Consider the following 13,512-nt stretch of genomic DNA (forward strand, 5'->3'; position numbering starts at 1 on the left):
AGCCTGGGAACTCACTGACAGATGCACAGCTTCAAATTACATCCGAGCCCAGTGAGGGATGGGGTGGCAACTGATGGGACAGTGTCAATGCCCAGGCACAGCCGGGAATGGCCATGTGTCCCAAAGGCTGGGGGGACATGTGGCATGCTCCCAAGGCTGATCCCGCAGCGGGAAGCACCAATTCCAGTGCTGGCTCTGCTCGTGGGCAGAGCTGGAGGAGCGAGGGGTCAGCCAGGCACCGCGTGGGACAGGGAGGCAGCGACCCTGCCACGGCCCTGGTCCAGATCCAGCCTTAGTGACTTGTATCCCGCTGTGTCCTGCCCTTTGCTTTCACCAGGGGAAAGGCATTTTCTGGGATAATTGAAACCTGCTCCCAGCACGTGCAGGAGGCGGGAGCGCCGAGCGGGAACAAACCCAGTGACATCAGCCAGGGGAGGTCTCACCCTGTTGGGCTGGGAGGACTCTTCGGTAGGAGCCCCAGCTTACACTTGTATTCAGCTCATGTTATGCAGTGGCCATATGAAATAAATTTAATATTAATTCTAATTTTTACACATTTTAATCTCATTAGGTGAGATTGGACAGCCCCTGTGCCCCAGTTTTACGCCCCAGTAAGCCGGCGGATGGAAGGGCTGGATGCTCTGGCGTGGCAGGGACAGGTGAGGGGCACAGCTGAAGCCTCTTGTCTCTTCCCAATTCTGTTCCCACCAGCTCTGCTCCTACACGTGGGGAGCCACGAGCTCGCAGAGGGGCTGCTGCAGTCACTGGGACAGGCGCTGCCTGCACAGCCACATGCTTGTCCCGGTGCCTTTTCCATCTGCGAAACAGGCCAAGCAGCGGATTCAATTATTTTTTTTCCTAGCACATAAGCCACTAATCATTTATTGCATTAAAAACCCCCTCGTCTCCGCAACTTTTGTTCCCGTTTTATCCAATTAAAACTCAGGACAAAAAAAAAAAAAACCAAACAGTTTCGTTTTCTCTCTTTTTTTTTTTTTCAATCACAAAGACCCGATCTCAGCCCCCATTGACTCGCTAATTGTAAGCACTCAAATGGTGGGGTTTAAAGTTACACTTAGCAGCTGTGAAACATTAGGGTGAAGTGATTACAACCTACTGGAGGATACCGAACATTTTTACAATATCTCAGGAGCACAAGGGAAAGACAACAGGAAATGGCGCAAACTTTCCTACCCTGCACAGCAACAAGCCAGAGCAAAGGAGCAAAGGAGAAAATAAATGCAGAGACGTGGCGCAGACGTGGTTTGGATCCTCAAAAAAAAAGAAAAAAAAAAAATCACTAAGGAGGCCCCGGTGAGAGCACCTTGGATTTACCCCCTTGCTTGGGCGGTCAGAGAGGAGGGGGAGCTGCACTTTGCAGCAAAACTGCTCCGGGCTTTCTGCTGAGGAAGGAGGACAGAGATCTTGGCAGAATTTTGCCCTCGGTCAGTCCTCTGCCTTATCCCAGCCTTGTTGCCAGCAAATGTTGTTCTGGGGCTGGGGAAAGCTGCTCAGGGCAGGACAAGCAGTGCCTGTCCCCTCGGGAGATGGGCAGCAGGATGGGGTTTTGCCCGGGTAGAGCCCCATCTGGGCTCAGCAAAGCTCAGCATCACCAGCAAAACAACCAAATCCTGAGCCCCACGTGCCCTGCAAAGCACTGGGAAACACCAGCCCTGCTGCTCCTACCCAGCCCCTGGGCTGGTTCTGAGATTTGATTTCATTTGAACTCCAAGCTGTCACATTTGGAGAACCTTTGACTTCCCACTTCTTTTCAAACAGCCAAACATCCCCCCTTCCCATGATTTAAGCCCGCTACACGCGTGTGTTTATTACAGAAACCAGGGTAGGATAAGAAAGCAATATTTCATGTTAATTCATGAAATCTGAACTCAACTTTTAATAGAAGAGCCCCACTTTATGCACAGAGTGATATACAGTCCGCCCCGCTTTAAACGAGACGTTTTGCCTTTTGAACTCAGCAGGAGCCCGCTGCTTACTACTACTGGAAACAGTTTAAAAACCTGCCAGTCCCTGTGTCTTTTGGGCTCTTTTGGTTTATATCATGGCACAACATTCTTGCTGGGCTGCCCGTGACCGCCTGCCAGCCCCCTGCACTTGGAAACCCGGCGCTTCAGAAACCCACCTGGAGAATTTCCACAGCATCGGGAGCCTCTCGTCCCTGCGAACTCCTCGAGCCTCAGGTTATTTTTGCTCTAAGCGGGGTTTGGGTCACTTCCCTCGGCTGAAAACCTGGTTGTGTTCAAAGTCAGGGGCAAACCTCCCCGAGGAGCAGCTTGTAGACATCACCAAGGAACAGAAAAACTCCCTGCTGGCGCCTGAAAAAGAGTTATCATGCAGCTGCAGGGCCATGGGTGGGAGCAGGTGTGTGCTGTGAGCGAGGAACAAGGTGCAGGGATGTGTTGAGCCAGACCCTACAGAATTATCGATGAACCAGACCCTACAGAGTAATTACTGAATCAGACTCCATAGGATTATCATTAAATCAGGCCCCACAGAGTTATTGTTGAATCAAACCTTATAGAATTATTGATACATCAGACCCTATAGAGTTATCATTAAATCAGACTCTATAGAGTTATCAACGCATTAGACACTATACAGTTACTGTTGTATCAGACCCTATAGAGTTATCAATGAATCAGACACTCCACAGTCATCGTTGCAACACACTCAGTTTTCTCTGGCTCACAGAAGAGCTGGAACTTGGTGGTTATTCTGCTGGGTCATCTGTGAAAGCATCAAATTAAAGTTAAATTAACTGCCTCACAGCAATGCTTTTTTTTTTTTTTCTTTTAAGCTCTAGGCTTTCTTAACAGTTTGGCTACGGGGCTATCAACAGCAGGGAATTTAGGACATTCTTTTCAATGAACCAGACTGAAAATATTTTGGTACAGCCCCAGTTTGTAGGGTTTTTTTGAATCCTTCCCCCCCCTCCCCCCCTTTAAACAAAACATCCTGATTCAAAGGAGCTTCTTGCAGACTGGGAATTTCCACATGGCCATATTGCAGCACTTATAAAAAGTGATTTAATGCCTGCCAACAACAAATACATTTGCAATGACACCACTGTGTGTTATGTGCTCTCCTACTTTTGTGTGCTCAGTGAGAGCCAGCCAAGCTGTCCCAGGCAGGAGGGAGAAGAGCCGCCTTCCTTCCTCTGCAAGAACTTTGTCCCTTCCCCTGCTCCTTGGAAAGCCTGAAAGGAAACAAGCATCACGGTGACAACACAATCCCTTCTGTATGTGTTAATCTGGATTTTGTTTGAACTTTTGGAGCTGACCTTGGCTTGAACTGTGTTAAAAACCCTGACTGGTGTGGACTGACTTGACCCTGCGGTCCCATTTGTGCCAGCCCTGCCCTCAGCCCCTTCCTTACTTCAAGCCATTATTTTACAGACAAAAAGGAACATAGCATTACAGCAGATATAGCCAGCGGAGCTGCAAGTACTTACTTACAGGCAAACTCTCCTCTGATTTCATCCCAAGGAAGTTTTTTTTTTTTTCTTTTTTCCTGCTTGAGAAAGGGCTGTCTGAAAACCAAGCAAGAAGCTGAAATTGTTGCTGTAAACTCTCAGTTTTTATAAGCGGTTTCCAAGCCTGAAGAAAACTAAACCTTCTGAGTGGCTGCGTTATGGTTAAAAACAAAACAAACAAAACAAACAAACAAACAAAAATCAAGCCCAGAACTGAACCGGCTATTTGGTGTTTGGGCATGGAGGAGGAAGAGGGTGGTCGGTTCTGCACCCCTTGGTGTGGCTGGTTTGAGCCGTAGGAGTGCGAGAAGATTTGTGGGTTTAGATAGTTTCCCCTCCTTACCATGACTCAAAACGGCTTCTATTAAAAACAAGTAGTGGGGAAGGAAATTTCATAAGCCGACAGTCCCATCTCACTCTGCTCCTCGACACAAGTTGGCTGAGATGTAGGAATTCGTGTGGTTATGATGTGTGAGCCCAGGACTGTTTTATCAGCAGAGTTATGCGGTGCTGGGTTTGACTGCACATGTTCTGGAGGGTACAGAGGTTCAGGCTGTTATACAGCCCTGCAAAGCCTCTGCTGCGTGATCCCACAGCAGAACGGAGGGACGTGGGTGCCTCTGCTCCCAGCACCTGGTCCTTGTCCCACACAAATCAGTGGGACGAAGAAGGAGGGCCCCAATCAAGAGGAGGAGCTGTCTGAGCAGGGCTCAGACACCCCCAGGAGATGGGTGTTGGTTTTCAGAGGTGCCAAGGCACCACCTAAATATCTTGGGTTCAATATCCCTTATTTTTAATATCCCTTGCTTTTAATATGCCTTGCACACAGGGATGAGGAAGCGGGGAGGCAAACCCAAGCTAGACTGGCTGCCTAACAGCCACTGATGGCTTTAATTAAAGCCCTTGAGTTAGTAAATATGCACAGAGTCTGGTCCAGGGAGATGCACAAAGCCCACAGTCAGCCCAGTAACACTCCATGAACATTGCCATTTAAGCAGTTTCTTGTTTAACTTAGATTTATTCAATGACACATGCATTTCTGGACAGATATCTGAGTTCCAATGAACAACTTTTATAACCAAATATGAGAAATCTGTGACTGCAGTTTAGTCAATTAAGTACATTTCTAAAATACATGACTAGAAGAAAACCGGAGAGAATAGAGAGAATTCTTCCAAAGAACAAAAAGAAACATTTCCATTTGCAATACTCCTGCCATTGATGAGTATCAGAGGGGGAGGAGGGCAGCAAGGAGACGCGACGAGGAGGGAATAACATTATCAACCCTGTCCACACAAAGTCCTCCAGTTTCCAGTCTCTCCAGTTCATCCACGAGCGCTCGGCACTTGCACGAACGGCGAGAGCTCCTCTGAGTTACGGAGATTCACCTCTCAGCACGAAGAAGAAGCAGAAGCAACGGCGGCGAAACCGTCTGTGCTTGACCCAAAATGGCTTAGGAATATTTCTCCTCACCCCAACCCCTTCCTGAAGACAGCGAGAAAAGAAGCCGCAGGGCTATCAGGATTCGAAGACGGAGCCTCTTCATATTGCACAGGGACACAAGAGTCAAGATTTCGTGAGTGCGTTTCAGGAAAGGTCTGAGAGTCGTCGATAACCATCAGGGTAACGAGAACCATCCAGCGCCGCGGGAGCCGGCAGGTGACGGACACAGCGGGATTGTTTAGGCGGAGAGGCGGCTCGTTACCCTGTCTGGATCTCTCCTTGGATGTTCGGCTAATTTAGGGGAATCCCGTGGGGAACAGGCTGAGGGGCTGGTTTTCGTTAGTCGGGAGGGGGGACCGGTAGCCGTCGAAGTTGCGCGGGATGCTGCCGCTGGTGGAGCCCGAGCTGTTACTCAGCGTCTCTATGCTTCCCTCTCGCTGAAGCTCTGCAAGGGGAGAGAGAGCAGGGCCTGGTTAGTGTTTGGGATAAACCCACAGTGCAGTTAGACAGACTCTTCACTGACAAATCTCTCTTTGTTGTACAACTGCTCCAACATCTGCTCATCACCCTTCTTCTCCGGGGTGATCTGGGAATCACTCCCAGGGGATGCCAGCTCCTGGTTCTACTTCTCTGCTGGGCTCACAGCTCACCTGAACCTAAGAGGAGCTGGAGGGAGGCATTACCTGCTGCCTGGCAGAGCAGTCCCTTCCCTGGGGTCGAGACTGCGGACTCATGACATGTCAGGACTGGACAGGGGGGATGCTCATGGCAGAACTGAGCAGGGTACAAAGGGAACAGCGGTAGAGGATGGAACATCTTCCCTCCATGCCATGTGGGAAGGGGGAATGGCAGCAACACTGCTTACTGCTGGTGTGTACCAGCAGTGCATAACCACTGCCATTCTCCACCTTGGGAGCACCAGGGACTTTCCACAACCTGTTATCCTTTCCCAAATGGACGAAAATAACTCCGCTTTTTCAAGTCAAAGAGAAAATATCCCCTTTCCTGAGCTGTGCCTCAAAGCAAAGGAGAAAGCAGCCTGGCTGTGGCTCTCCCTCTCTTGGTCACACACGCCCAGACATCTCCCCTCTCTGACCTCCCAAAGCCTGTCTTGCTCCCTAATCTCGAAAGAGGAGGATTTCTGTGTGTGCAGAGTGTCGTTTCCAGCCGTGGCCTCTCTGTGAGCCACTTGAACCCAGCGGTGGCCCTGGTGGCAGCAGCGCTGCTGGGCAGCGTCCCCCCGGCAGCACTAAGCAGTGGCAGGCAGGGTGAGATTAGGCAGAGCCCACATCCACCACAGGAATCCTCTCCCAGACATGTGGTGACAGGGGACAAGAAATATTCCGGCGAGTTGCGACGTGCGGCCCCGAGCGCGACTCCCGACTGCGCAGCCCGGGCTGGGACGGGCACAGGAGCTTCAAATTCCTCTGCTGCCAAGGGGGAAAGAGCACCTAAAGGGGCTCCAAGAGAGCTGGAGGGGGACTTTTGACAAGGGCATGGAGGGACAGGACAAGGAGGAATGGTTTTAAATTGAAAAAGAGTACATTTAGGTTGGGTATCAGGAAGAAATCCTTCCCTGTGAGGGTGGGGAGGCCTGGAAGTGTCCAAGGCCAGGTTGGACGGGGCTTGGAGCAACCTGGGATAGTGGGAGGTGTCCCTGAACATGGCAGGGAGGTGGAACTGGATGAGCTTTAAAGTCTCTTCCCATGCCATCCATTCTGTGGTTCCATATAAGGCAGAGGGGTGAACTCCTGGAGGAGACAGGCAGCTTTTCCTGTCCCTGCATCCCGAGTTTTGCTTGGCTGGGATGCGAAGGAGTTGGTGGAGCTGGAGGAAGAGTGTCTGCTCCGCTCTCTGCAAAATATTCCTGCAGCTCCACAACTTCCACTGCCTCACCTGGGATACTTAACCTCCCTTTTGCTGCAGTGGGACTGTGTGATAAGGACAGATCTATACACAAAGTGCACGGCAAAGCAAAAAGTCCGTTCTTTCCTAAACCAAAAGGCATCCCCCCTTCTCACCCCAGCATCCTTGGACACTGCCCTGCTCCCCTCACCACCTGGGCACCGCAGCCAGGCGAGCACACACCTAGCAGTGAGGGCTGTGGGATTTAATCCCTCATCCTGGAGGCAACCTGCAGTGGAGATAATCTGCCTGGGATACATGGAAAACAAATCAGCAGGAAGCTGGTCACCCGGTAAGCAGCGGTGAGCATGACCTCAGCTGTGTCCACCACCAGGCCTTGCCAGTATTCGGTGAAGGAATGTCCATGTCTAAACCTCTTCATTTTCCTCACATCCTTACTCTCCCATGAGTTCAGGAAGTAAAAACAGTAATTTAAATCAGAGCTGAGTGGCGTATCCCGCACTAATGCTGTGCTTATCCTGTCTGATTTGGGGCTTTTATCTCCCTCAGCACACAGCTGGCTCTGGTTAAAGGTCCCACGTCAGAGCTCGGGGCGCTGGGCTCCCCCAAACCCCGGCATGGCTCCTCACGGGGGGACTCCGCTCTCTCTTCCAGCTATAATTGATTTTCAGGCAAATGTGTTTCCAGTAACCGTGGCTGAAGAAGGGAGGGAGAGGGACAGAGCGAGGAGCATTTGTTTCCCTGGGGCTCCTGCCCCTCGGGGCCGTGTCCTGCCTGTGCCTTGCCGGGATGGGATTTGGGGGGAATTTGGGGCTTTTCTGGGGTCTGCAGGATTTCTGCAGCCGGCAGCGTTTGTCACCTCTGCGGGGGCCTGCCAGGGGGTGGCACTGCAGAGACTGATGCCAGCCAGGGAAAAAGCCTGGATCAAAAATCCGGGGGAGACAGAGCGGGTGGGAGCAGGGCCTGGATGGGGTCCCGTCCCAGCTATGTCCCACGGCTCCGAGCGCAGCCACCCTGAGCTCCCCTTGCTGCTGCCAGGCAGGAAAACCCGACAATTCCTGACAGGGACGGGCAAAACAGAGGGTATGGAAGGTGCAGAGACTCAGGAGGAACTGGAGGGGATGATGTCCAGCCCTCCAGCCCCCTCTGGGTTCAGGGGGTGCCGGGCTAAAACCCGGGCAGCTCCCACATCCGAGCTGCCACCCCAGGCGCTGCGGAAGGGACAGGCACGCATTCCCCACGGAATACGAGTCCGGGCGCTCTCAAACAGCCCGGCACTGCAAACTCTGGAACTAATTAGCCGGCGAGGCAGACGAGCCGTGTATTTTGATACCCAAGGCAGCCCCGTAAAAGTGCCGAGCGCTGCTGCGGAGACACCGCCGTGCTCAGGAAATTGGGCTCTTGCCCTCACCCTCGGCCGGCGCTCGAGCGCGGCTGGGTCACGCCAGGGGGGCAATTAGCCTTTACACGGTCACCAGGGACTACCTGCCCGCACGGCTGACCCCCTGCACGTTTGCCTGTGCTCCCCTAAATTAGCCTGGTTCATTAATGAAAAATATTAGTTTAAAAATCCCAATACACGGTATTATTCTTTCCCCCAGCGCTTCCAGCAGACCAGGGCACGGCAGAGGATCATGGGTGCCAATTCCCATGGGAAGCTCAGACAAGGCTGGGAATGGCTCCATGACATGGGGACAACCTTCCTGTTACAGAGTAAAAACTGGAGGATGATTTCTGATAGACCTGATGCCTGCACAGACCCAGCAAGTGCAGAAGAGCCACCGCGGTGTAGCGGGGCTGTGGGAGCCAGGAGAAGCCAGTCCCCAAAACAAAAAGCAGCACTGCCTTCCCACCACCTCAGGTTGGGATGGAACAGCCAGGCCTCGTGGCCCAGCTGAAAGGGGCTGAAATACCTCCCAGACCTCCAGAAGACCCATCACATAACCAGTCAGACCACTGATGCCCTCCGTGCCGGGAACACGCTGCTGAAAACCACAAAACAGAAGCAAACCCAAGGATCCCCTCACGGAAGGATGGGACTGAGCGGCAGCAGAGCCCAGGGCAGCAGGATGAGGGCTCAGCACCGTGCCAGCAGAGCAGGACACGGCTGCCCAGCAAGTGATTTCGTTTACTCCGGTGGAGTTACGCCAGGAATGGACTTGGCCCCAGCATGTCTGAGGGTTATTGTATCTGCATTCCCCCATGCATATACTGTCGAGATGTATTAACTTCCTTAAATGTACCAGTAAAACAACCTCTTATGATACACTTTAATGAACTTGTACAGTAGCCAACAAATTGTGCATCATATAAAACCCATTCGGCCTTATAGACTCTCTGGCTATTTTGTAATAACTGCAATTTGCTTCTGCTGAAGCAAGATAACCAGGGTTGAGAAGTCAGGCTTTGCAGAAACCTAAATATTTGATCTGGGGGGGGGGAGTGGGTGGGAGAAGGAAGAAAGGGGCCTCTGGGAGCTATTTATGGGGTCAAAATAACATGAGACCTGCTCTTCTCGTAGCATTTCCACCATCAAGGAAATGAAATACTGTGAGAAGACCAGCACTTGCATTATTTTGGCCCCATAAATGGCTCCCTGAGGCCTTCAGAAGCCCGTGAAAAACAAACACAAATACAAATAAATGCTAATACTGGAAACGTAAATACTAAAACCTGCCCACGTCCCCGGAGGAAACGACTCACAAAGTCCTGACTGCCCTAAAAAAAAAAAAAGAAAAAAAAAAAAGGGAAAAAAGACGAAGGAGCTGGAACATCTGCTGAAACCATGAGGAGAAAGTCACTTCAGGGGAGCTGGGAACAGCCCTGCCTGCGCTTTTGACAGTAACAGTAATGGGCACCGCTGGCATCACCCAGGGTCCCAGAGCAGCAGGGATTTTCAGGGCACACACACTTTCTACTGTGGTGGAGGCGGCAGCAGCAAAACTGCTCGTGGCTGCTGGTGTGGGGAGGGAAGGTGGCACAGCCAGAGGCCAGCCAGGGTCCCCACCCCACCCCAGGGTAGCCATCCCACCCCACGGCCCCACATCACGCTCCAGGGCTGTGGGGACACCTGGAGAGCAACGGGGCATGGAAGGAGCCGCAGGCAGATGCTGGTGCTGCCTGCCTGGCATCGCTTCCCGCAGGCCTGCCCGCAGCCCGGCACCGGCACAGCCCTCCCGCGGGGTGGAGGGTGTTCCAGGAGACACTGGAAATGAAACCTCCCAGGAAACAGGGCTTGCTGCTGATATTCCCGAAAGCCAGGCTGTGGCCAGACTGTCCCGGCCCTTGTTCTGCTGCCTGAGCCACGCTGCCCTCCCTGAGCTGGCTGCCAAGGTGGAGGGAGGAGGAAGACGAGGAGGAGCTGCTCAGGGGACAGCCTGGGGTCCACAGGCCTGGGGCAGCGGTGCCGTTCCCTGCCCAGCGAGGCGGCTGCACCCTCAATTCCAGAAAGCTCCAGGGACTGTCAGAGGACCCCGACAAACCCGAAAAGGTACAAAGCCCTGCCAAGCTTAAATGTGAAACCATTTTCGGGGGTGCATTAATTCGATGCCTGTAAAAAATCCATATAGCCCTCTTTTGCCCGGAACACTCATAAATTATGCTGCCTTTCTTATCCGTGCTCTCCTGCAGTGGCCCTCTCAAAGCCTTGCTATCTCCTTTACGTCTACTCAAAAATCTCCTCTCCAGTGCATTATTTCTCCTAATGGTTTTTCCTTTCTCTCTGTTTGCTTTCCCCTGTTAAGCCCAGTTTCAAAATATCCTCCCAAATCATTTGCTGGGAGAGCTGACCCTTTCCTCCTTACCTAGGGAGGGGCTGCCCGGGCTCCGGCAGAGCCGGGCCGGGATAACTGATACAATGACAGCAGCCTGATGTGTCAGGGCAGCGGGGAAGCGGCAGCAACTCTGAATACAAGAATTATTCTTCATCATCTCAAACTGTCACAACACATTACCCTCAAAGCCGCAGCTCGCTGAAGGAGTGACCCTGGACTGAATGGGAGAGTGCTCGGGGAAAGAACTAATTGTAGCCTCTTTTCACACGTCAGTCACTTTTCACAGCACCAAGCCTTTCAAGCTCAACTAATGTCAAGTTCCCTTTTCCTTTTGCTGGGCTGAGTATTTCTGATTTTTAAGGATGGCATTTTTTTTAAAGGAACAAGGTCTCTGGAGAGGGATGAGGCCAGGGAGGGGAGGGAAGGAAGCGTCGGAGTGAGCACGCATCAGAAAGTCCATCAGACGCCCCAAGACTCGTTAGGAATTAGACAATTAACAAGTAGGAATGCAGGAAGTGGGGTAATGGCCAGCAGAGCTCGAATCTCCTCGATTTCATTTCTGTCATTCACAGCAATTGTTTTGGGGAACTTCCCGGGCTCTGCCGTGCACTGAGGGGCTGCAAATGTGGGAATGGACTCGGCCCCTTCCTGAAATCAGGATGCATTTTCCAGTGGTGGGGGACAGAAACAAGGTGCTGCTCACTAAACCCACCTCTCCCCAGCCACACAAGCAGTTTTGAATAAACGGCTAAAAGTCCAAAATTCGAGCCTCATTTTAAAACCAAAGACAATTATTTCCCTTCCTTTGGGGGAGAAGTGAGGAGATTCCCTGCAGACAGAGCTCTGGGAATGACAGCCTGGCCTGTGATCTGGGGCAGGCACACGTAAGGGCCCTTCATACCTCCTTGTCTTTAACTGAAATCCTGACATATTCTGCAACAAGGACTGTTTTTTCACCCTTACATTTACACAATGCCCATCACGGGGGACTTGCAGAACTGACTGGGGCTTCTGAGTGTTACTTATTAACTGTAATGAATAATAATTATGTAGCTTCTGCCATCTGGATTCTCACTCAAAAGGGTCCTATATAAAGGGAACGCTAAAAGGCAATTTGTATCAACACAATGGAAGTCTTGAGGATCTCTTAAACTGTAATTTACACAACGCTCCCCAGTGAATGGCTTAGTTAAACATTTTAATTTTCCTGATTGCTGCCGAAGGGAGTGGGATGTGCTCCCCTGGAGGAGCTCACACCGACCCTGGACACTGACACGCACTTGTACATGGAAAATCTTCATCTTTCAGTATTTAGACAACATCCCAAACTCTGCAGGATGCTTTTGGCTCTATTTCTGCATGAAAATTCACTCAGAGCATCATAAGTGGTGCCCAGGGGTGTTGCTGCCTGGGATGTGTACAGTGCCATCCAAGGTGGAGAAGAACTCCAAACCCGATGTGAGGTCACAAACCGAACCGGGATGCAGAAATACTGGGATGCTTGGAAACTGCGTTACTTCTACTGCTGTTGGAGGTTTTCCTTGAGTATTCTCCTTTTTTTTTTTTTTCTTTTTTTTTTTTTTTTATGAACTGCAATTATGCTAACGAGGGAGCTCTAATTACAATCCATCTCCACCACCCTTGGCGGCTGCTGGGAGCGAGAGGACCCGCGGAACTGGCTCCAGCCCTGCCGGCGGCTCCGGCCCTGGGGAAGGCAGAGGGGGGCATCACAATCCCGGGGGGAACCTGCACTTTGGGGTATTGGGATAAACAAAAATCGTTAGTGTTAAAACTGCAATGAAATGAAAGCATTGAGTTCTCATTGAAGCTCTTAATTTTCCAAGCTCCTTTTCGTTTGAAACGGCTGAAATTTCTGGGCAAACGTGTTTTTTTACGCTGCTCCTTTTCCGAAGGGAGCACAGACAGAAAGTCAGATCCCACTTCTGTATATTATGATAATGTTTAAAAGCCAATCAAAGCTGCTCCCTGCCCCAAGCCTTGTGCCTGTTTGCCTGCACTCCAACACCCAGCACAGGCAGCTGTGGGAACAGATTTCCTGCGATGCTCTGGGTGGCTGTGATGTCCTTCTCCTAAGAAATGCTTCTTTTTAAACCAGCAGTTTTGTGGAAAAGAGATTTTAAACTCTGTTCAAAAGGGAAAATTAAATAATAAAAAAAAACAACCAAACTATGGCATTCAAACATTGAAAATCAATTCCCCCAACCTGAAAGATGTTGAGACGCCATGAAAGCACCTCCATTAAATTTTCAAATAAAGAAGACTGGAAAACACTGCCTGAACAACTTCTGTGAAATGAGGGTTCAGTGGCCTATGTAAAATATTAGTTACTGTCAAACTACCTTAGAATAACTCTAATGCCGAATCCACACAGACCTGGCTCATGCCATGCACTTGGAGATGAAACCTGGCATCTTGGAACAAAGGTGGCAGGATCCAGCAAGGCGATGAGGATGTACAGGAGGCAGGAGAGAACCAGGGGAACCAAGACTGAGCCTTCTGAACATCTGAGCCCCTCTGAGACCCCAAATCTCGTTTCTAGTGCCTGATTTCACTGTGGAGATGCCAAACAACTTAACACTTACAAAATGGGGATGACACCTGAACTTACAGAAACCTCAGGGTCTCCTTCAGGCACAAAGAGATTGGGGAGATAAGGACGGAACGTTTTCACGCATGAACTTCTGAAGAATTCTGGCTACTTAAAAAAACCCCAAACAAACAGAAAACAAAGGCCAGCAGCTTGTTTACCCCTTTAAAAGGAGAATCCAAGAAGCTCCATAGGACTCAAGCCCACGGAGCAGGAGACCCAAGACTTTGGCATCTGGCCAGACTTGACTCTGAGCATTTTATGGAAGGTCAAAAGTGCACCAGATAAAGGACTGGAATTTAGAGGGAGAATATTCTTCACGATAGGCA

At 50.9% G+C, this 13,512-nt stretch overlaps 1 protein-coding gene across 7 annotated transcripts in view; it reads right to left on the reverse strand.

Annotated features, from left to right (window-relative positions):
- Positions 1-4,482: 4,482 nt before the first annotated feature.
- BCAS3 (BCAS3, microtubule associated cell migration factor) overlaps positions 4,483-13,512 on the reverse strand; it is a 315,701-nt gene continuing 306,671 nt past the window's right edge. For 4 of the 7 annotated variants that reach the window (XM_027905220.1, XM_027905218.1, XM_027905219.1 and 1 more), the window contains one exon: positions 4,483-5,381. In XM_027905220.1, the coding sequence (XP_027761021.1) occupies positions 5,233-5,381 (149 nt within the window). In that variant the 3' untranslated portion in view covers positions 4,483-5,232. The remainder of the gene's footprint in view (positions 5,382-13,512) is intronic. The other 3 variants (XM_027905223.1, XM_027905221.1, XM_027905222.1) reach the window with 3 other exon arrangements.

The sequence above is a fragment of the Empidonax traillii genome, unplaced genomic scaffold (assembly GCF_003031625.1).
Source record: "Empidonax traillii isolate 1590-97213 ecotype Southwest subspecies unplaced genomic scaffold, ASM303162v1 scaffold1132:size609636, whole genome shotgun sequence".
NCBI lineage: Eukaryota > Metazoa > Chordata > Aves > Passeriformes > Tyrannidae > Empidonax > Empidonax traillii.